Genomic DNA, 21,357 nt, shown 5'->3' on the forward strand with positions numbered 1-21,357 from the left:
CCCTTTAACTTGACGGAAATTGCACAAAGCAACCCCTCGATCCATCGTCAAACCAGCCGCGCCACCATCATCAGCGACTCGAGGGCGGCTGCCGCGAGGGAAGGACGAAGACCGATGATTTCCATCGATGGCAATCCTGAATCTTCCGTTCCTCCCTTACTAATTTCTGCAATGCGGCTCCTGCTGAGGCTGAGGCAAGCCATGCCTGGCGCCTGCGGTCCTGGATGGGTTGCTGCAAAGTGCAATCGATGACGGTCGCCGTTGTTTGGAGCATGCGCGTGACGTCAGCTGTTTGCGGAAATGCCTGTGTGGCCACAGCCCACGCCGCCGCGCCCCCTGCCGGGGCAATGGCGCCACGCATGTCATTTGGCATGGCAATATGGCATGGACCGCTGCAATATACATGTCCTACAGTAACAGCCCAACTTGCTCTCGTCCATCCATCCGAAGCATTCACGAGAGGCGGCTGATGCCAGTAAATGAAACAAAGTTGGCTATAGCTCGGCCGGCCCTCATCAATGGCGCGTGCGATCTCCTGTCCTCTCCCGCCGGCTTCCTGACGGCGACGGGGCAGCTGCGCCGATCGCCACCGCCCAACTAACCGTGCGCTGCGCACCGGCGCCGCAGCGCTTAGACGTGCCCTCTTCCGGCCTCCCCGGCGGCGGCACGCCTGCGGCAGCCTGCCAGGTACTGGATCCGGAGCTCCGGATTATCCTGAGGTGTCAGCTGCGACGCGCGTACCGCGTACGCAAGCACGGCGACGACGCGTGATGATGAAGCTTGCAGGTGATGTCATTAATTACGATCTCGTACCGAACTTGCCAGTGCTGCTCCAATTCGACAGCCACGAAGTTTACTTGGAACTGTGCTGCTGGGCTGTACGATATAAAATGCGAATTTTTGGGAATTGTTGGGTGGCGACATTCTGGTTTAAATCTAAACGCAAAAAGAAACAACACGCGTTTTGGTTATTTATATTAAGAATTTATTAGGATGCAAATGTTTCGTAGGTCTCCCATTTCAGGCCCAAATTCAAAATTGGATGCACGGGGGACCTAAGGTAGGAAGGCCCTAGATAATTAACTAGCTCAGCATTCCGTGACTCAAAACGCCCGTCGCTAGCTTGCTGCCGGTCGCGCCCGTAACGCCTGACACCTGTTAAACAATCGCCCGCGCGCTCGGACCGGTGATCCACTCATCCACCTCAACATCCCCATCCTTGACCGGAGCGGTGGCCGGTGGGCTCTGGGCCCTCTGGCTGCCATGGATAGCGACTGACCTGTGGGGATGTTGATGAAACCCCACCTGTCAGGGTGCGGCCCCCATTGAACCCCAATACCTGGCCTCTGTCCGTTTCCGTTCCGTCCAAAAAGACTCCGCCGACCTCCAGGCTTACCGCCTCAAGTACACTTTGTCCGGTTTTACGGAGTAGTTTATTACCAGCCCTTTCGCTACCGCCACGCCGTGCCACGAGCAGCCAAACCCACTGACCACTGGGACCGCGCTCTTTACTGGGCCCACATGGACTAAAATAACACTCACCAGGTGCCAATATTTACCGCCTGGCGATTCGAAAATCAAACGAAGGGAAGGAAGACTCGAGAAAAAAAAAAAACCGCGGAGCAATCGAGCAAAGCACACGCATCCATCCCTGCCCCGTCTCCCGTCGCAGTCGCCTCCTCTTCCCCCGCGGTCTCAAACCCGCGCAAACGCGCAGCTCCTCGCCGCGAGCAAGAGGGCCAGGACCCAGGAGAGCACGGCGCAGGGTGGGAGAGGCTCTCCCCTTCCGCCGATTCGAATCCCTCGAGGCCCGAGCCGTCTCCGGCGGGCGCGCCGACGCACCCCCTCTCGCCCAATCGCCGGGGTAAGTGCGAGTACCGGACCGTAACGGCACCGCTGAGTTTTATCGTTCGCGTTTTGAGTTTACGAGTGGTGGTTTTAATTTTTTTTTCCCCTTTTGCAGTTGCGTGTGTCGATCTAGCGCCGGTTTTTGGTCTGCGGCGGGGGGGTCGAGATGGACGACCTGCTGGACACGGAGATCGGGAAGAACGACTATGACTGGTGATTGAATGATTACTCTCGTTTTGCGGTGATCCGATTTCCTAATGTGGCCACGATTTTGTGCCGCATGCGATTGGTTAATCATTTGAATAGTTGCCGTGAACGTAGTCAAAATGGTTGGCTATGCGGTGTTCTCGAACGGTCTAGAAAGTTTGCTTGGTCGCTCCCCGACGACTCTCTACTCATTGTACTTGGTTTCTCCAGGGTTTTTCCCAAATCATTTTTGGGGGGTTTTGGGTGTGCTGACTGTGATTGCTTGTGGGCATTGGGCAAGGTTGGCCTGCCTGGTAGGGACCTTGTTTGGATTAGCTGGGGAGTTAGTTATGCTGAGAGCAAAGATAGGCATGCAACTTGATGGTTGGCATGTGGGCTCCTTCCATGACGAGCAAAGCTCTGGACGTTATGTATACATACTTTTTTTTTCTTAGTAAGAGGAAATCAAATAAAAAGAATAGAATGACAGATAGGGTTTCCTACTTCAGAATGTCTTCAAATTATCTCATTTTGGAATGATTCTATTGTTGTTTAAATGAAATACTGCGATTTCTGTAGAATATGATTACATCGCCCATGTAATTGTGAAATTTGGAAGGTACACATATCAGACTTGTGGTGTTTTCTTATCATTTCAATACAAGTTTAGTTGAAATGTTTATTGCTTTCATGCAACCATAGCACCATTTCGATTGCCCTTAGTGAACATGGTAGCTTTATCCGTATTAGGAAGCATTACTGATTTACAATGATAAGATAATGCATCCACAGGTGCAGACCATTCTGCGGAGCTTTCAGATGAGATTTGGTTGTGGCTGTTGGCAGGAGCAACAGCTTTAGACACTTTGCTAGGTCGTAGTCTCAACTTTTTCCGTGGCTTATGTGCAACATAAACTAACCTGTGCAGTTGTCTTAATGTAATGATGCACGGTACTCCTGCGTATTCTAGAAAGAAACTATAAACATCTAGTTGTACAAAAAGGTTGATTTGGATGCCATTTTCATGAGATTGTTCACAAACGGATTGTTGTGTTGTTGCCTTGTTGGTCAAGATGTAGGAGCTAACTTCTATTTTTGTGCTTGAACATCATCATCTGTGTCTTAATATTCTGATATCTGTTGTCCAGGATCATGTGGCATGTGTGCACGAGTGACTACATATCTTGACCCGATCTTGTAACATATGTAATGAATTCCGCAGGCTTTTGACGCCCCCTGGAACCCCTCGTGTTCCTGCACTTGATGCTGCTGAGAAAGATACATCCTCAACAGTGACTAAACGCACTGTTACCAGGTCATCCTCAACGACTAGAGCATCGAGGGTTGGTACAGTTACTGTTATTATATGCTATATGTTTCTATATGTAATATGTTTCTTGATCTTTGTCTATGCAATGTCAAGATATTTTGTGAAGGTTATATATATTTTATATTATCAGTGGCATTTGAATTCACTCAGGTCATATTAATGGTTTGCTTGCATAAGGAATAACAATCTACTGCTGCATTCAAGTTGCATAAGGAATAATGTTTGTGACATCCTTGCAACAATAATCTATCCATGCTTTACGGGATCTACAACTGCAATAACTACTGATTTGGGAGTTTACAGTGGATTCAAGAGCATTTTGTGCCTAGCTTCAAAAAGTTGCTAGAATCATTTTTATCTTCTGTACAGTCTTAAATAGTGTGCACAAGATTGATAAGCATCTTCATCATCTGGGTAGTCTGTCAAATTAGTGGATGTTAAAACATGAAATTGTACTAAAACATAGTTCTTACTCTATTTTCAGCAATCATGTCTCGATGATTTGTCAATATTGTCAACAAAACTTTCCTTAGGAATAACTATTATTTGTGCAATTGCAGAAATCACTGTCCTTCTCATAGGGCTTTGCTTATTAATTGCTTTATAGTTGGTTGATTATTTGGTGACCATATGTGGAAACCTTTAAATTATTGCACACACCTCTCATATGTTAGTTGTACTACATGGTACATGCAGTACATTTGAATCCACAATTCCACAGCATTCTGGAATTTACTTTTGAGACATGAAAATCAAGTATCATGTAGTTCAAAATGGCAAACTTGATAATCACCCACTTCAGTCAAATTGTGAGAACATACTCAGCTACAGAACTGTTTTTTGAAATTTACTCTCAGCTGCTCATATCGTTGGGGATCATGAATATAGTTAACACAACTGTATGGTATGTTTGTTGCAGCTTTCCGCTTCTGAACCAGAGAATGGGCATTCAACATTTCCCGCTAGACCAGCACGAAGTAACTCTGTCTCCCGCCCAGCAGTTCAATCTACTCTTATGTCTAGCAACAGCAGCTCATCAATCCTCAATGCAAACATTTCCTCTATCAGTTCAAGACCTACAACCCCGAGCAAGCGGACTGCCACTCTTACTGCATCAAAATCATCTGTTACATCTTCACGTCCAGTGCCAACACGGTCCTCTACACCTGTCAAAGCCCGTACGTCTACACCAACTAAAACTCGTCCATCTACTCCAGTTAAAAATCATCCTTCTGTGTCTAGCTCTATGGCCAACTCCACTGCTCCCAAGACCATGTCAGTACAAAGCTCAAGATCATCAACTCCAACATCTCGGTCTCGAATCTTGTCCAGTTCATCTTCAAGCACAACTAGTGCAGTGAGCCGTCCCAGCTCATCCTCTGGTAAAATTCCTGCAATAACTCGTACCAGTTCTTCATCAAGTACAGTTCCTTCAGTGAACCGTTCTAGCTCTCGGTCATCCACACCCACTCGTCAGCCAACCATGCGTTCATCAGCACCATCTGTTGGTCGCTCACCTTCTGTTGGGCGGATTTCTGGCAGCAATAACTTGACATCTAATGGCAGATCCTTAGCCAGTAGTGGTCGGAGTTCAGCACCTTCATCAGCGCCATCATCCCGTCCAAGTTCCCCAAATACACGGCCACGAGCTCCAGTTCGCCCACTAGATATTCCAGATTTTCCAAGTGAAACTCCACCAAACTTGAGGACAAGACTGCCAGAACGACCACTCTCTGCTGGTAGAGTACGACCAGGTATGGGTTCGGGCGCCAGGTCAAAGCCAAATGCTGAACCAGTTTCCTCAGCTCCTGTAAAAAAGATGTCTGTGCCTGCTATCACTCGAAGTAAGTTCTCTGATGTACAATCAAAGGCATCTTCTCCTACCAATGGGCACCAAAGTAGGCAGAGTGAAAGATCTGTTTTGGAAGGTCAAACAACTAGACCCTCGCGATCTGTCACAGCTGCAGACAATGGATTCGGTAGGACAATATCGAGGAAGTCACTTGACATGGCTATCAGGCACATGGTATGTTCACCCCCTCATATTTACATTGAATTGAACAAGGTCTTATGTGTTTCTATCTCTGCCATTTTAATCAGAAAAAAGAGGTAGTTTCCATCTGTATGCAGGAAAGATTACAGCTATTGTATTCCTGAACTAAAGTACTTTTCAGATTATGCCTGTTTAAAGTAGTAACTTTGAATGTTATAAAGAATCTAGTAAATTATAGAAGATGCATTTTTTTTAAAAAAAAATACATTACGAATTGGTAAGTTTTACCTCTTGGATCTGCAGTTGGCAACAGACTCTTGTTATTTCAAGTTTCACAAGTTTGCAGGTAGGTTTTCTTGCTTAGAAGAAACTGAATGACTCTTTCATTGTAGGACATTCGACAAAATTTGGGTGGCATCCGTGGTGCCTCTCTATTTCCTCATAGCATTCGCTCTACTAATACCAAGGGCCGACCAGCTCGATCGTCAGACCCAGGCCATTCCGTCTCAAATGGTGACCGATGCTTCACCGATAATGGCAGCAGCAATGGGCACTTCTCTGGAGATTCTAGTGGTGCTCTTTCACACAATGGCGGGAGCTCCATTGGTTCCCCTGATAGGGAAAGCACTGGAACAAAAGAGGTTCTGAGTGAACTGGATATATACGCCAATTCACGATATGAGGCGATGTTGCTGAAGGAGGACACCAAGAATACGAGTTGGTTGCACAGTGTGGATGACAAGTCTGACCAGAGCCCAGTGTTTGATCACAGGTTTGAGCCGCTCCCTGAGCCATTTGGTCCGCTATGAACTGTTTACAACCCGTAAAGATGGGCTCATTGTTCTGTTCTTCCCTAGCTATTACAGACTGTATGCTGCTATCTCTGTTCGGTTTCCTCCTTCCCCCATCTTTTCATAGATCTGCTAGAGCAGATAAAGATAGTGGGGTTTTGTACCTTGTACTCCTTTGATAGCTTGAATATCTATTTTGAGTGATTTTTGTGTTTGAAACCCAAATACCCAATGTATGGGAACACAATATATACTCAATTTACAACCTTAACATCATTATGATGTGTAAGTTTCAAGTGTTCACTGCACGATGACGTGAATTGTAATACCACTTTGTTCCCACGCGTTGATTTATAATTGGAAAATGGCAAAAACCCTCCTACGAGCTGTAACTTTTATAAGTTTTCGTATCCCATGGAGTTTTTTGCTCGATATTGCTCAGGATTAGCCTCCAGTGTGACTCTTAGTCTCCAAATGTTTCACCATTGCTTAGACTTCATATAATTCGCATGGAGAGACAACATCAGGATTCTTCTCTTCTTTATCTCACGCGTGGCATTATGATCTCAATATTTTTATAAATCCTTCCTCCTAAATCAAAATTCTAGTGTATCAAATTGAATTAAAGCGTACCCGATCCATAGTGAGGTATCTAAAGGGATGTACGAGGCCAGACGAAAGACATATCAAATGGTCAACGCTGTCAGAGGGGATTAGGGGATGTGAAAACTCATTAGGAATGCAGGTACTTGATCGTAACAATTTGAGGAGTATTTTCTTTTTTTTTTCTTGGAAACCCCCTAACTCGCAGGACCTTTTTGTCGCATTTTTTCCCCTTTATAATCTACTAAATTGTAAAAGCTGGTCGTAATACACTAGCATGTTCAAGTTTAAGACCTCGCTGACATACCTGTCTAGGACAATATTTGCTGGAAACCGAGTCAAGTCGACAGGTGGTCCCAGTGCAATTGAAGTGGAATCTTGAGCCGCTGGTTGACCAAATAACTCCACTGGTCGCTGTGACAGTGGTTCAACCACTCTGATGCACCATCATTCTAGGTGAAAATAACCTGAGCTAATTAAGAACAGGTCCCCCAAATTCTCAATTCTTTTATTTGCCCTAGGTAACGGTTTGCCTGGAGGTTCTTCTCCTTGGAGTTTACCTGTCTGTCCGTTGTCGTCAACCTTGTGCTAAACTTGAAATGTTGAAATGCTTATGTTAATCATCTGCTTAATCTTTTTCTCGAATGGGCCTGCTCGGTGGTAGCTCATCTGGAATAAAGTTTTCTGTGTTGGCATTGGCTTGCCAGTCGATTCATCCAGGCTGCTGAGAAGACAGGAGCGGCGAAGTTGGATGGGAACATAAATTTGTTTCTGGATCCCAACATGCTACTGCAAAATTATTGTTTAAGATGTAGCCACGTATGGTAGTATAGTGGTACTGTAGATCTGTAGCATGGCTATTCAATTAACCACCGATATAATGGACCACGAGATGCAACCATCCCGTTGTCATGTTGCGTTGGAGCATGATGACCTTTTGCATCCTCTTGCTAATTAGTGAAACGTGCTGGATCATCTCCTGAAGAACCGGCGGATTCTTAGCCAAATACTGTACTTCAGATCATTGATGCTGTAGAAGCCTGACCAGTTGCAGTTTTTCTACTTGGTAATATGTGATCGACATTTTTGGCGGCACAAAATTGTTCTGCTTGATACATGACATGATTGAGTGGCTCCATTTTGTGAACATTGCTGTTGCAGCTTCACTTCAATCTGTTCATGCCGTTGGAGCTTGGGTGCTTGCCTGAGGTAGCCAAAGGGGGAGTTGTTGATCTGAGGCGTTAATTAATAGCCATGAAATTTGTATTGCGTTGCTCTCACGGTTCACCAACTTCACCTACCATGGTATCCGTTGACAGGAATTAATCAATACAGTGTACTGAAGCACCCACCAATACCAGTTATCTTCGAAAATGAAGAGAGAAACGATGCCACATTCTTTCCAGAGATCCAGCTCGATAATTCAAGCTCGGAGATTCATAAAATCTTGAAAGGAAGAGGATAGGATAATTCCTTTTCCTTTTGCAAAAAAGAAAAACCGAGAAAACAGCTGAGAGCGTACTGGTAAATGTAGGTTGATGTTTCTTGGTTCATCATACGGTGAAACCAAGGCAGGAGAAGAGAAGATTGTAGTTTGTACTCTAGGAGTCAATGAGCCAGACTGCCAGAGAGGCCACGCCAGCGCATCTTCTGCAGGGCTGCGGCTCTGGCCGTGGCCGAGGTCGGCCGGTCACGCTCAGGGGCAGATCCGTCACCCAAAAGTCCCCAGAACCAAGCTCCCGACACGCTTCTCTTAAATGCACACCAAATGTGTACACACAGGCGACGCGCAGGCCGCAGCACACTCGAGTTCTCTCACTGCGCCCAGCCCGCGTCCCACTCCACTCCACTCTCCACCACGCCACAAGCCACACACCCAGACACTCCGGACAGAGGGGCAGCAGCACAGCCGCACAGGCACGAGAAACAGCTCACAGTCGCGGCGAGCTCCCGGGTCTCCAGCGAGAGAGCAGGAGGGAGGGGGTGGCCGCCGGCGTGGACTCCCGCCCGGGGCTCTCCGCGGCGCCTCGGCGCAATGCTGGCCTTCTCCGGGGGCAGATCGGGCTGAGCCGCGGCCGCGGCTCTCGAATCGCCGCCGCCCTCGCGTGGTTCCGGCCGGAGGACGGATCTTGCGGCGGAGGACGCGAGAAGGGGGAGTGGGAGGCGGCCGTTTCTTGATTTTTCTGCTAGCCGAAGGTTTGGGGCCTTCTCCGTTCTTCAGTCCGTGCTTTCTTGTTTTCTGCAATCTTTGCCTTCGGTGTTTGATTTTGGTGCCAACTTTAAATTCTGGATTGGACCCTATTCCCCACCTTTGGGAGAGGATTTAGGCAGGGCATATGGGATATTGCAGGTTACTGAAATGTAGTTTGTTATGTTTGACCTTTTTGCAAAAGGTCACTGTTTAGGATTTGATAAAATGTGAGTAGTTGGTTGTAGCTGCTATTTTTTTCTTCAGCAGACGAGAAAATTGACCGATTTTTTAGTGTTTGAAGAGTTGGGTAGTTTGAATCTTACGTTATTTAAAGAACCACTTGGTCAGTACTTAGTACTACTCTCTGGTGTGATGAGTTCTTGGTTGCTTTTCCTTTCCTACACTGTATTTGTTAGTGATCCCATTTTTCATATCGAAAAAGATTTTATGGTGTAAATGCTGTTTGTGTGGTTGAGACAGTCATATCCTCACTTTACTGGGTTCACAATCGATTACGCGGATGGATTCGCGTGTAGGGCCATGCCAGGCTAGCCCATCCAGGGCATAGAACAACGGCATTAATTCAACCAGCCCCCCACCAAAAGTTCAAAGCTCTCGTCTTTTTCCTTCCTTTGGTTTCTTGCATTGCATCAGAGAGCTTTCGCTTTTATGTGCTAGCCTTTAGTATATGTGCCATCACTTTTGGTAAGCATTTGGTTCTTTAGAACGCAACGGCATGACTGTTGCATCAGGTGTAGAGGGAAGGTTTGGGTCAGCTATAATGCAGTATTATGGGCTGGTACATTATGGAGATCACCTCCAAGGCTCCAAGTACAGGAATCTAGCAGTTTTCCCCTTTTTGGAGACTTTGGCTAAACAGCTCTTGGCATTATCTGCCACTGTTCTCTTATGATGGTTGTTAGTCATAATTCCAGTGCTTGGGGACAGTGTTTAGTGAGTATTTTTGTAGCTAATTTGTTAATATAATGTGGTATGTGCTTTATTAAAAGGAGGCTCGTGACTGATGAATGATGGCTACTTTCTGATGTGATATGGATGGTTTGCTTTTGTCATATGCTCCTGATCCCATCCCCAACTGCCCCGTTTAAAAATAGGAAGATAAACTATGGCAGGTCAGTTTGATGCTTGTCTCATGGTTGAGACTAGGGAAAAGACAATGAGGGTCATGTGTGTTTCCTTTCAGCGGGACGCCCTTCATAGCATGCCTCACTATTAACCACTTAAATCCAGTTTCTTTTCCTTTTTATTCCAACAAGGGCTGTGTTCTGATTTCTGACCATGGTAGCTCCAGTTGCCAAAGTGAATTATTCTGGGTTATGCAAAGTACTAGCATAGGTAGGTACAGTTTGGGTAGCTCTCAATGCTGCCCTGAAATTCCTGAAGAAATTGTCATGTTGTACAAGGTACACTCTGTTGTTTAGTGTTCTAATGCAGTAACTTTTTGTACTTTTAGTGTGTCACAGTTCTGTTTAGGCCGTAAGTGTTGTGTTTTGTGATGGAATACCTAACATTTATTTACTGAATCGGGGAGTCTGTTTATGAAATGAGCTAAAATGGGGCCTTGATTTGGAACTAAGGAGAGATGCTACTGACAGGCTGTTAGTACAAGAAAATGTCTACTTCCTGCCTATCTATTTGAAGATCTCTTTTGTATTTTGGGGGTTAAAATATCTGATGTATTATTTTCTACAACATTTGCCAGATGCCCATCTTTTCAAAATTCTCAGATTCTTTTGATCGTCTTTATTTTTCTCATTAGGAAGCTAGTGATGAAAGTGTGTCAGAGGTCAAAAGTTTGTGCATCATGCATCATATACTGAATTCTTTCTTTTATATGAAATATGAATATGAAAGGCTATGTTGTTGTATATGAAATATGAATATATGATCTTGATGTTATGCGCTGTTTCACTAACTTCTATTTCTTTTCTTGTGCTGCTAGAGGATTGAAGTTCTGATGGGAAAGCTCGTACAGTAGTACTGAATCCAATTCTTTTCCAGCAAGTCTCAACCATGCAACATCTTACAGTGATAGCCTTTGTGGCTGCTGCTCTTCTCTTTGCAAGCATTCCTCATGCCAAAAGTGCTGATCTCAACTCTGATAAGCAGGCTCTTCTTGCATTTGCTGCATCACTGCCCCATGGCAAGAAGCTCAACTGGAGCTCCACAACACCTGTCTGTACCACCTGGGTGGGGGTGACATGCACACCAGATAAGAGCCGTGTACATACACTACGTCTACCTGCTGTAGGACTCTTTGGTCCAATACCATCGGACACTCTTGGAAAGCTTGATGCCTTGGAGGTATTGAGCCTTAGGTCCAATCGCCTTACTGTTGACCTCCCTCCTGATGTAGGATCTATTCCTGCCCTCCATTCCCTCTATCTTCAGCATAATAACCTGTCTGGAATCATACCAACTTCCCTCTCTTCCAGTTTAACATTCTTAGACCTGTCGTACAACACTTTTGATGGAGAAATTCCATTGAAAGTGCAAAATCTTACTCAACTTACTGCATTACTTCTCCAGAATAACTCACTTTCGGGACCCATTCCTGACCTCCAACTCCCCAAATTGAGACATTTGAATTTGAGCAACAATAACCTCAGCGGGCCAATACCACCTTCCTTGCAGAAATTTCCTGCAAGTTCCTTCTTGGGGAATGCTTTTCTGTGTGGATTTCCTTTGGATCCATGTCCAGGAACGGCACCTTCTCCTTCTCCAGTATCACCCCTAGCACCCAGTAAGACCAAGAAGAGCTTATGGAAAAAGATCAAAACTATTGTGATAATTGCAATTGCTGCTGTTGGAGGAGTATTGTTGCTTATTTTGATTCTCATGCTCTTGATATGTATTTTCAAGAGAAAGAAGCACACTGAACCTACCACAGCTTCATCCAAAGGAAAGGCTGTTGCAGGTGGCAGGGCAGAAAATCCTAAGGAAGACTACAGCAGTGGTGTTCAGGAAGCAGAGAGGAATAAGTTGGTTTTCTTCGAGGGCAGTTCATATAATTTTGACTTGGAAGATTTACTGAGAGCTTCTGCTGAAGTTCTTGGGAAAGGAAGTTATGGAACCACCTACAAAGCTGTTCTTGAGGATGGCACCACAGTTGTGGTCAAGAGACTGAAGGAAGTGGTGGTGAGCAAGAAGGACTTTGAACAGCAGATGGAGATAATTGGCAGGGTTGGCCAACACCAAAATGTCGTTCCATTGCGTGCTTACTATTACTCCAAGGATGAGAAGCTATTGGTGTTTGACTATGTCCCGTCTGGTAGCCTCGCTGCTGTTTTGCATGGTATGTTCTTTGTTTTGCCTCTTTAGTTATTACCGATTAGTACTTATTTCTGGCTTTCTATCCTGTTCAACTTGTTCCTTAATACTGATGCCAGAAACTGGTAATTGAGGTTGACTAATATGCACCAGTTCAAGGTTATTAAGATATAGCTAGGAAACCAAAAAACCAAAACTATAGATTCATTGGCTTTTACAGTGAAATCAGCATGCTATTAGTGGGTTCAGGAGAGGGATAAATAATTTCCTTTGAAAACTTAGCAGTATCATATTTTGTACTAGAATTGATGTGTTAGTTCTTGTTTCATTGTGAGGTCATATGGATAATTACTTTTTTTTTTCTTCTGTCAGAAAGAATCAACTAAACTTACCACCATTTCTCTATGTTAATTACCTTTTCCCTTTTGGCAAACCATGAGTTAGAAAATGCACAGGCATTATTTTTCAACATGAAAATGCACGGGCATTAGCACTCATTGTAAGTGTATCAATAAAATTTAGGCATTTAGCATTACGTTTTTAATGTGTGTTAGCTCATGCCAGAAGCATCGGTCTTCATTGAAGAGAACTTTGTCTAATGTGTTGACTGTTGAAATGAAATAACACTATTGCATTTCATTGTAACTACTTTCAGGTAACAAATCTGCTGGAAGAGCTCCATTGGACTGGGAGACAAGAGTCAAGATATCGCTTGATGTAGCCCGTGGTATTGCTCATCTTCATGCCGAGGGAGGTGGCAAGTTCATCCATGGCAACATCAAAGCATCGAACGTCCTTCTATCACAGAACCAGGACGGTTGTGTATCTGAGTTTGGCTTGGCACAGCTCATGACCACTCCACAGGCTGCCCCACGTCTTGTTGGATACCGGGCACCGGAAGTCCTTGAGACCAAGAAATCAACTCAGAAGTCCGACGTCTACAGCTTCGGTGTCTTGCTCCTTGAAATGCTAACTGGAAAAGCCCCTCTCAGATCTCCCGGGCGTGAGGATTCCATCGAGCACCTTCCAAGATGGGTGCAGTCTGTGGTTCGTGAGGAATGGACCGCTGAGGTCTTCGATGTGGACTTGTTAAGGCATCCCAACGTCGAGGACGAGATGGTTCAGATGCTTCAGATCGCAATGGCGTGCGTGGCCGCTGTCCCCGACCAGCGGCCCAAGATGGAGGAGGTGATAAGGAGGATCACGGAGATCCGGAACTCCTACTCTTCGGGGACAAGGACGCCCTTGGAGGACAAGCCGGAGACTGCCCAAGCACCATGAGGGGTACAGCATAGTTTAGCCAGAGACGGTAACTAGGTTGCATAGTGAGTTGCTTATAGAGCTTCAGCAAAGTTGATAGCGTCCTGCGTAGCGCAGTTTCTGTTCGATCCCCGGTTGTTTCCAGTAAATCTGTTGTGCATTTTTTTTCCTTATTCTGATTGATAATCCGTGCCATTGTATCGTTCAGTTAAATCAGTAGCTCTTCTGATTTTCATAGGATAATGTTGCTCTGTAATTTGACATAATATCTGCAGCGTGATTAATGAATTGAATTTCCCTTCTATATTTCTGCCACTCCTTGTGCTCGGATTTTGCGGTGCTTCCTTAATGAATTGAAGTTGGAAAGATGGAACCAAACGAAAGTCTTGCTTTATCTGGTAGCTGATGTCTGGTGGTAAGTAGCAACCGCTTGCTGGATCTGGATGTACCGTCCTTAGCTAGCGCTTGCTGGCTGTAGTAGTATGTTAGAGAGCTTCCGACCACTTGCAGGCTGTATACATGACCGATGCTCTTGCTCGTCCCGCCCGTGAGGCAAACGAGAAAAAAACAGTTTTACTGGCGAAAAAAAAAAACTAATTTTATTCAGCTTCTATTTTCTTACCTCAGTTTGTGAAATGGTTTCACGCTGTAGTGCTTCGGTTTGTATAAATAGATGAAGTTGGAGGCGGTACCAGTCCTCCAAACGGGCCCTTACACGATTCCGCTATCGATGTATAAGCAAACATGAAATGTGTATGCTATTTTTTTTTCAAAAACTGACATTCTAACACATGAGAAATTGGCAGCTCCCGAAAAAGCAAGACCCATAATTCAGATGGTATTGAGGGGAAACAGCGGGTGCAAATGTTCACGAGGGAAGTGGAAGCGAGGGCAAATGATAACCAGCAATTCAACATGACAAAAATGGGGGGACTTGACTTACAAATTAATAAACTTATAAAATAAAAATACAATTCAACATAGGCCTATTAGCTCAGTTGGTTAGAGCGTCGTGCTAATAACGCGAAGGTCGCAGGTTCGAGACCTGCATGGGCCATACATCCTTTTTTTTCTTTTTTTTGGGGGAAATTTCTGCCAAATTAATTCTTATTAGCTCCTGGCGCGAGGTTCCGTGCAATCTAAAGATAAGCGGCGTCCAGGTATTCAGACATGAGCTCTCTGTCGTCCAGCGCAGACCAACCTGATGATTTGCTTGGAGGATGTTTCGTGTTTGAAAAAGTTCCCACGTCCAGCGCAGAGAAAGGGTCGATACCTTGGCGGCCCGTACACCATGACACGGTCTCAACTCCAACGACAGCGACGCTGATTTACTCGGGCAGCCATATGATCCCGGTCCTGGCGTTGACGTCGATCGCTACTGATTACTGAACAAACGGGGATTTTGGCAAGTACTCCGTACTTGCTACTAGCGCGTGCGAGGGCTGTCACGGAATTTTCAGTCCCGCCCGTGTCACCTCTCACACGGCTCCTTGCTTCTCGGTTCCAATGGCTTCTTAGTTTTGACCACGGGTCCTGCTCGGCCGTTTCACTTTCTCATTCTGCTCCTTTCTCAGTTTCCGGGGAGAGCATCGAACCTCTGATATTTCACCACAGCACACCTCGTCAACTGCATTCTCGCTGGGGACGAGATTGGATGTTTGCGTCGATAGAGCAAGGAACCCGGCCTCGGTTCCCCTTTCCTCAAGTCTTCGACAGTGAACTGATGCGATAGCACTAGCAGCTAGCATGACTGTACGAGGCACCGCCGGTGACAGTGAGAGATCAGGGTGTTCAGAAGAACACGTGGCTGCTTGTGTACTCCGTAGTTACTAGTAACAATCGAGACAAAAGAATTGAGCAAACAACACTTGAAACCATCCTTTTTAATCCATGTCGTTGGCAAAACTGCTCAAGTAATTTTCCCATTCTTGTATGTAACAGCCATTGGAAGAGAGGGTAGGGGGTTGTGTGGTGTGAACTAAACCCGTGAACCGTGTGTTGCCGTGAGGGAATGCGTTCATTCTGCGCGAGGGGACCGGGTCTCCGCCTCATCCCGCCTCGCTTTCAACACCCGTGCGCGTCGCACTGGCACCTACCTTCTCGTTCGGCTCGCGTCAACGGAGGTTTGGAGGCAGCAATCTCTCCATAACAGCCTCTCTCTCTGTTTTTTTCTCTCATCGCAGCAAATCTTCTCGTCGTGGCGCACAGCTTCTTCTCGACCCAGTCTCAGCTGCTGCTTTTCCTAGCTGCTGCTTCTTCCTCGTCCAGCTTCCTTCGGCCTCACGTCTCGCGAGGTGGATCTTCCGTCCGTGCCTGGGTTTCTTGGAACAGACGACAGAGCAGTTCGTAATCTTGGCATGTGCCCCGCTCTTGAGATCAGTGGATGAACTGCTGAAGAAGAATTTGGGAGAATTAAAGGATTTGGCGTATAGGTGAGCCTCTCGATCGGTTCTTCTGATACGGCGTGTCGCCGTGACGCGACGCGACGCGCTTCTAGTCGGTGCCGGCTTACGAAACCCCCCTGCCCTGTTCTTGCAGGTAAGAACCGCGCCGCGGCCGGCGCCGTCGTCATGCAGGCCGAGGAGGTGAAGTCTCGGTTCGGGCGGTGCCCGTACTGCCGCGCCATGATCTACCAGGACCTCACCGCCATCATCTTCTACTGCAGCAAGTGCCGCACGCCAATCCGAGGTAGTACAAAGCACAGCTCCGCCGCTCGATTCGAGTTCCGGCGCTGTTCCTTCGTGTTCCGGCAAATACTCGTCCCCGGCGCGATCGATTGATCGGTTCTTCTTCTTCTCCCGCATTGGCGCAGGCAAGAACCCGCGGCCGACCGATGAGACCGAGTACGCGCTCGCGCAGCTCGAGATCCTCTCCGCCGACACCGCGTCGGTCTTCTCCGACGACGTCGAGCCGTCGAATACGAGGTCGGCCTGGGCCGTCGACGACGACGACGACGGGCGGCCGTCGCTGGCGAGCAGGTCAACTACCGGTAGAAGCTCCGTGCCGACAAGGCAGGACACGGGAGCCGCGTCGTCGTCCTCTGCGTACAGAGGGTTTGGGTCGGTCAGAGATGGTGCGAGAAGCGGCCCTCTCAGCTCCAGCATGAACCGGGACGACCGAACGGAGGCTGCGCGACGCGGATCGCCGCTGCACGGCCGCGTAACCGAGCTCCGGCCGTCGTCGCGGAGAACCAGGCGGTCGAGCAGCGGCGATGTGGACGTGCGCAGCGACGGAGGATCCGGCACCGACTCGGAGTCCGACGTGCCGGCGATGCCTTACCGGCGACGGGCATCGCCGCTAAGCTCCCAAGAACTCGAGGTGGCGTCGGTCCTGTCTGGACTCGAGCCGACGGTCAATCTTGAGAAATCGCCGCTGAGCGACCCGGCGTTCCAGAAGGACCTCCTCCATGCGCTCGACAACCTCCGGAAGCTCATCGCCGCCGTCGACCACCCGCGCAGCATCGAGGGGCATTGGCAAGGCATGATGCCTCGGCTGAGCGCGTCCTGCCACGACGGCGGCGGCGGCAAGCGCACGATAACGAGGCGCAGCTCCCGTCTCATGCGCCGCCTGGAGTCGCAGCTCACGCGGGCGCTGCCCGTCGAGCGCCCGCGCCGGGACGCCAGCGCCTCCTCCTCGTCGTCGGCGTCGTCGGTTTCGAGCAGTCGGCGCGGCGGGCCCAGGGCTCGGGCGCACCACTGCCGACCGCTGCTGGGCGGCACGCCGTTCGTGGTCTGCGACGAGTGCAAGGAGATACTGCAGCTGCCGGCCGCCCTGCCCGTCGGCAGAGCCTCCAGGCTGAAGTGCGGTGGCTGCGGCGAAGCGTTCGAGCTGACGCTGCCGGCGAGCGGCTCGACGGACCACCCGAAGAAGATCTTCTCCGCGCCGCAGCCTGCCGTCGGCGGCGGGGAGGACACCGAGTACGCGCGCGCGTGGAGCAACCTGAGTGGCGAGCAGCCAGGGCAGGTGGGGCCGCTTCACCGCGTGCTCGGGTACAGCTCCGTCAGCTCGGTTCTACGGAGCCAGCGGTACGGCGAGCACAGCTGAATCTTTCTGCTCCATGAACATTTTTGGGGTCCCTTCTTACGGCGCGGGGAAGATTTCAGCGGCTTTGTGATCTGTGAGAATTCATGAAGAATTCTTCATCCAATTACTGTTTTATTTCATTAAATTGGGTGTAAATTACAACGAGTCTGATTAATTTGGGGGGGGGGGGGGGTTTCGTGAAGAGATGCAAAGTTTTTTTTCATTCTTTGTATATTCTTTTAGTGAATTAGAAAGAAATTCGTAATGGAATTGTATTGGTCCATAATGTAAAGAGGGGATTCTTCTTATGTTAGTCTATGCTACCTACTCGATCAGATTTGTTATTTCTGTCTTCTGAATCCAACGGGAACTCAAACAGGATCTATGCAAAGAACATCATGTTTTAGTTTTGCCATAAATCAAACTTTTTTCTAACTTTGATCATATATAACATCAAATTTCAATTGATCTACCATAAACATCTCTTGATGATACATTATTTGATATTTTAAATGTTATATTCTTTTATAAAATTTCTCAAAATAAAATAAATTGGACTTAGCATTGAGTTTTTTAATGTGAGTAAGTATCCTGAGAGTCTTCAATGACGAGCCTACCCGATGGTGATGGTGGGCACGCAAGACGTGGATAGTTTGATGAGACTAGTTTGATTGGGTAAAGGAAGGGATAGAGGCACCACAGTGCATGTACTGGATTGATGTAGCACCGGGTGGCGGCGGAGACGAGGAAGATGAGTGTACGGGGCGAGGACAAAGAAAGAAGTTGCTGCTAGAGGAGGGAAATGAAGGGCATTTTGCAATTCTACCCAAATTTTGATCTCTAAATCGTTTGTTCTTATTTTTATTCAACTTTGCACTATTGCCCTTGCTTTGATCAAGTCAACCCATCTAGTTTTTTTTTCCAGCTTTTGCCATCAAAACAGTGCGTTGACTTCGTCAAAACATGAGCGATTGTGCAAATTTAGCAAACATACAGTTAAAAGTCAAAGTGCCGGCACGTATGTAGTTGTCCCGAAAATAAATTACTGATACCGGTTGATTCAGAGGACCAAGTTCCCGTCGGGAGGTAGAAGAAGAGAACTTTCCATCGTCTCAAAAGAAAAGGAAAAAAAAACTTTATGCTAAGCTTAACGGACGGGGCAAAAACCGGTGCTGGCCTTATTTTCATCGTGACGGAGAGATCTGTTTTCCTTTCCTTTTCTTTTCTTTTCTTTTTTCAAAGCAGAGTACGCTGCTTTACCTACTGCAGGTCAGGATAGAGTCCTTTCTGGTAGAATGGGCCCGCATGCCAGCGAGAGATGCATTTCATCGAACGCCTGCAATGGCCTTGTCCCCCATGAGGCCATGACAAGGCTATAACCCATGGGCCATGGCCACCGATCCTTCCACACCCGCCGCCGCCTTCGCCGGCGACGCAAACTTCACCGAGCCATGGAGCGCGCGGGTGCGCACCCTAACGCGCCTCGGTCGACACCGGGAGGCGCTGGCCCTCCTGCGCCACGGCGACCCCTCGCCGCCGCCGCACGCCCTGGCGCTCCCGTCCGCGGCCATCTCCTGCGCCGCGCTGTCCCTCTCATCCGGCGTCGCCCAGATACACGCCCTCGCCGCGAAGCGCGGCCTGCTCCCTGCCGCCGACGCCTTCCTCCTCTCCGCGCTGCTCAGCTCCTACTCCCGCCTCGGCCGCCTCCCGCTCGCCCACCAGCTCCTCGACGAAATGCCTCTTGAGTGCACGCCCCAGACAACGCTCCGCACCGCGTTCAACTCCACCATCTCCGGCTGCGCGCTCCACGCCATGCCGGCCGCGTGCTTCGCCGTCTTCCGCCGCATGCGCGCCGCCTCGGTCCGCTTCGACGCCGTCACCCTGCTCGCTCTTGTCCCCGCCGCGCCTCTGAGCGCCGTGCCGCAGGTCCACGCACTCGCGGCACGGGCCGGGCTCGCCGCCGAGACTTCTGTGGCCAACTGCCTCATATCCACGTACGCGCGCGGCGGGGCGGCTGGCGCCGCCCTCGCCCGGCGGGTTTTCGACGAGATGCCGGCGGCCTCGCGCGACCTCGTGTCGTGGAACGCCGTGCTCTCGGCGCACGCGCAGAACGGCCTGGCCGTTGACGCGCTCGAGCTCTACCGCCGCATGCATGGCCCGGACGGCGGCGGGGTGGAACCTGACGCCGTGACGCTCGTCGGCGTGCTCTCCTCCTGCGCGCACCTGGGCGCGCGCGGCGTGGGCTTCGACGTCGAGCGCTACGTGCGGGAGAGACTCCCCGGCTTCCGCACCAACGTGCAGCTGTGCAACGCGCTGATCAACTTCCACGCGCGCTGCGGCAGCCTGCCCCGGGCGCAGCAGCTGTTCGACGAAATGCCCAGGAGGAGCATCGTGTCGTGGACGGCGCTGATCACTGGGTACGGCATGCACGGACACGGCGACGTCGCCGTCAGCCTCTTTGAAAGGATGGTGTCAGAAGGCATCCGCCCTGACAACATCGTGATGGTCGGGCTCCTGTCGGCGTGCAGCCACGCCGGGATGTACGACGAGGGACGTAAGTACTTTTCAACAATGGAAAGCGCCTACAAATTGCGACCGACTCTGGAGCACTACACATGCATGGTGGATCTCCTCGGACGTGCTGGGCGACTGGAAGAGGCAAGAGAGCTCATCTCGTCGATGCCCATGCCGGCTGATGGCGCGGTCTGGGGTGCCCTTCTTGGAGCGTGCAAGATACACAAGAACGCGGAGGTAGGGGAGGAGGCCTTCGAGCACATCGTCGAGCTGGAGCCCACCAACGCGGGCTACTACGTGCTCATGTCGAACATATATATCGACACAGGGCAGCTGGACGGCGTGGCGAGGGTGCGGGCGATGATGAAGGAGCGCGGGCTCAAGAAGGAGCCCGGGTGCAGCTACCTCGAGCACAAGGGGCGGGTACACCTCTTCATGGCCGACGATCACTCGCACCCGCAGGCGAAGAGGATCTACGAGCTCGTGATGAGGCTGGAGCAGGTGGTGAATGAGAGACCAGGCGTGAGTCAGAGTGGGGCGGCCGAGAAGGCTGCTGCGCAGCGGCTGGTCGGTTTTCACAGCGAGAAGTTGGCCGTGGCGTTTGGGTTGCTGAACACCGAGGCCGGCAGTGAGATCGTGGTGATCAAGAACCTCAGGGTGTGCGGGGACTGCCACTCGTTCTTGAAGGCGGTTTCTGGGATTGCCAACCGGGCGTTCCTGGTCAGGGACGCCAGCCGCTTCCATCGCTTTGAGGGTGGAGTCTGCTCCTGCAAAGATTACTGGTGAAGGACGTGCTCGCTGAGTCGCTGTGGGAAATCATTGTCTGCAAAGCATCAGAAACCGACGCCCTTAAACTTCAGGGCATAGGCGACGAATAGTAGAACAAGGCGCTACTTCGAATGTGCCGATATAGAGATGTGCTACAAGCTGACAACACCACCCATCAACCGTTCACGTCGTGGCTGCTTCCTGCTAACATCTAATGGAAAATCTGAGGAAGACGACGTCTAATGGAAAATCCGAGGAAGACGAGCGCAACACTGGATTCAGGGAAGTAATTTGCAAGGCTGCGCAACACTCTCGCTCTAAGACCATCCAGGGTGTACAGCCAAACTCCCTTCATCTTTCTTTACCTATTCACAAAGCATGCAGATTCTGTGTGGATACTTGAGATCGCATACTGTACTGCAGCATAGCTACATGCTTACATGGAATGGCTGCATTCAAAAAGTCGGGAACGATTTCTAGTCTACATTCTTCCCACATAATTTGAGCTCAAGGGTGGTACTGTTGTATATGTTACATGTCAACCATAAGTATACGCTTA

At 49.0% G+C, this 21,357-nt stretch overlaps 4 protein-coding genes and 1 non-coding gene across 8 annotated transcripts; all 5 read left to right on the forward strand.

Annotated features, from left to right (window-relative positions):
- Positions 1 to 1,592: 1,592 nt before the first annotated feature.
- Positions 1,593 to 6,424, forward strand: LOC117858209 (uncharacterized). 2 transcript variants are annotated; one of them, XM_034741233.2, is made up of 5 exons: positions 1,593 to 1,864; positions 1,964 to 2,061; positions 3,257 to 3,377; positions 4,284 to 5,390; positions 5,750 to 6,424. In XM_034741233.2, exons 2-5 carry the CDS (start codon positions 2,015 to 2,017, stop codon positions 6,164 to 6,166), a joined length of 1,692 nt encoding a protein of 563 aa, XP_034597124.1. In that variant the 5' UTR covers positions 1,593 to 1,864; positions 1,964 to 2,014; the 3' UTR covers positions 6,167 to 6,424. The 2 variants fall into 2 exon arrangements, with proteins under 2 accessions (XP_034597124.1, XP_034597125.1); XM_034741234.2 differs by lacking the exons at positions 1,593 to 1,864; positions 1,964 to 2,061 and having other exon boundaries at positions 3,257 to 3,381.
- A 2,100-nt stretch (positions 6,425 to 8,524) lies between these two features.
- LOC117857484 (probable inactive receptor kinase At5g58300) lies at positions 8,525 to 13,799 on the forward strand. 2 transcript variants are annotated; one of them, XM_034740162.2, is made up of 3 exons: positions 8,525 to 8,947; positions 10,906 to 12,258; positions 12,889 to 13,799. In XM_034740162.2, the coding sequence occupies exons 2-3, from the start codon at positions 10,977 to 10,979 to the stop codon at positions 13,512 to 13,514; spliced, it is 1,908 nt and encodes a 635-aa protein (XP_034596053.1). In that variant the 5' UTR covers positions 8,525 to 8,947; positions 10,906 to 10,976; the 3' UTR covers positions 13,515 to 13,799. The 2 variants fall into 2 exon arrangements, with proteins under 2 accessions (XP_034596053.1, XP_072149885.1); XM_072293784.1 differs by lacking the exon at positions 8,525 to 8,947 and adding an exon at positions 8,964 to 10,366.
- Positions 13,800 to 14,476: 677 nt separating this feature from the next.
- TRNAI-AAU (transfer RNA isoleucine (anticodon AAU)) lies at positions 14,477 to 14,550 on the forward strand. Its single transcript has one exon. It is a non-coding gene; the product is annotated as a tRNA-Ile (tRNA).
- Positions 14,551 to 15,448: 898 nt separating this feature from the next.
- Positions 15,449 to 17,860, forward strand: LOC117855289 (uncharacterized). 2 transcript variants are annotated; one of them, XM_034737601.2, is made up of 4 exons: positions 15,449 to 15,616; positions 15,702 to 15,925; positions 16,032 to 16,181; positions 16,306 to 17,860. In XM_034737601.2, exons 3-4 carry the CDS (start codon positions 16,064 to 16,066, stop codon positions 17,535 to 17,537), a joined length of 1,350 nt encoding a protein of 449 aa, XP_034593492.1. In that variant the 5' UTR covers positions 15,449 to 15,616; positions 15,702 to 15,925; positions 16,032 to 16,063; the 3' UTR covers positions 17,538 to 17,860. The 2 variants fall into 2 exon arrangements, with proteins under 2 accessions (XP_034593492.1, XP_034593491.1); XM_034737600.2 differs by lacking the exon at positions 15,449 to 15,616 and having other exon boundaries at positions 15,623 to 15,925.
- Positions 17,861 to 17,999: 139 nt separating this feature from the next.
- LOC117856745 (putative pentatricopeptide repeat-containing protein At3g11460, mitochondrial) lies at positions 18,000 to 21,325 on the forward strand. The gene has a single exon (XM_034739127.2). The coding sequence runs from the start codon at positions 18,906 to 18,908 to the stop codon at positions 20,814 to 20,816; it is 1,911 nt and encodes a 636-aa protein (XP_034595018.1). The 5' UTR covers positions 18,000 to 18,905; the 3' UTR covers positions 20,817 to 21,325.
- Positions 21,326 to 21,357: the final 32 nt, after the last annotated feature.

This window comes from Setaria viridis, chromosome 5 (assembly GCF_005286985.2).
Source record: "Setaria viridis chromosome 5, Setaria_viridis_v4.0, whole genome shotgun sequence".
NCBI classification, from domain to species: Eukaryota; Viridiplantae; Streptophyta; class Magnoliopsida; order Poales; family Poaceae; genus Setaria; species Setaria viridis.

What these genes read in the sequence shown, in the direction of transcription:
- LOC117857484 (XM_034740162.2), top strand. Translation starts at nt 10,977, where the DNA reads ATGCAACATCTTACAGTGATAGCCTTTGTGGCTGCTGCTCTTCTCTTT. An exon ending in CCTCGCTGCTGTTTTGCATG is followed by an intron (nt 12,259 to 12,888) that starts GTATGTTCTTTG and finishes AACTACTTTCAG; the next exon opens with GTAACAAATCTGCTGGAAGA.
- LOC117856745 (XM_034739127.2), top strand. Translation starts at nt 18,906, where the DNA reads ATGGCCACCGATCCTTCCACACCCGCCGCCGCCTTCGCCGGCGACGCA.
- LOC117855289 (XM_034737601.2), top strand. Translation starts at nt 16,064, where the DNA reads ATGCAGGCCGAGGAGGTGAAGTCTCGGTTCGGGCGGTGCCCGTACTGC. An exon ending in GTGCCGCACGCCAATCCGAG is followed by an intron (nt 16,182 to 16,305) that starts GTAGTACAAAGC and finishes GCATTGGCGCAG; the next exon opens with GCAAGAACCCGCGGCCGACC.
- LOC117858209 (XM_034741233.2), top strand. Translation starts at nt 2,015, where the DNA reads ATGGACGACCTGCTGGACACGGAGATCGGGAAGAACGACTATGACTG. An exon ending in GGGAAGAACGACTATGACTG is followed by an intron (nt 2,062 to 3,256) that starts GTGATTGAATGA and finishes TGAATTCCGCAG; the next exon opens with GCTTTTGACGCCCCCTGGAA. An exon ending in CAACGACTAGAGCATCGAGG is followed by an intron (nt 3,378 to 4,283) that starts GTTGGTACAGTT and finishes TGTTTGTTGCAG; the next exon opens with CTTTCCGCTTCTGAACCAGA.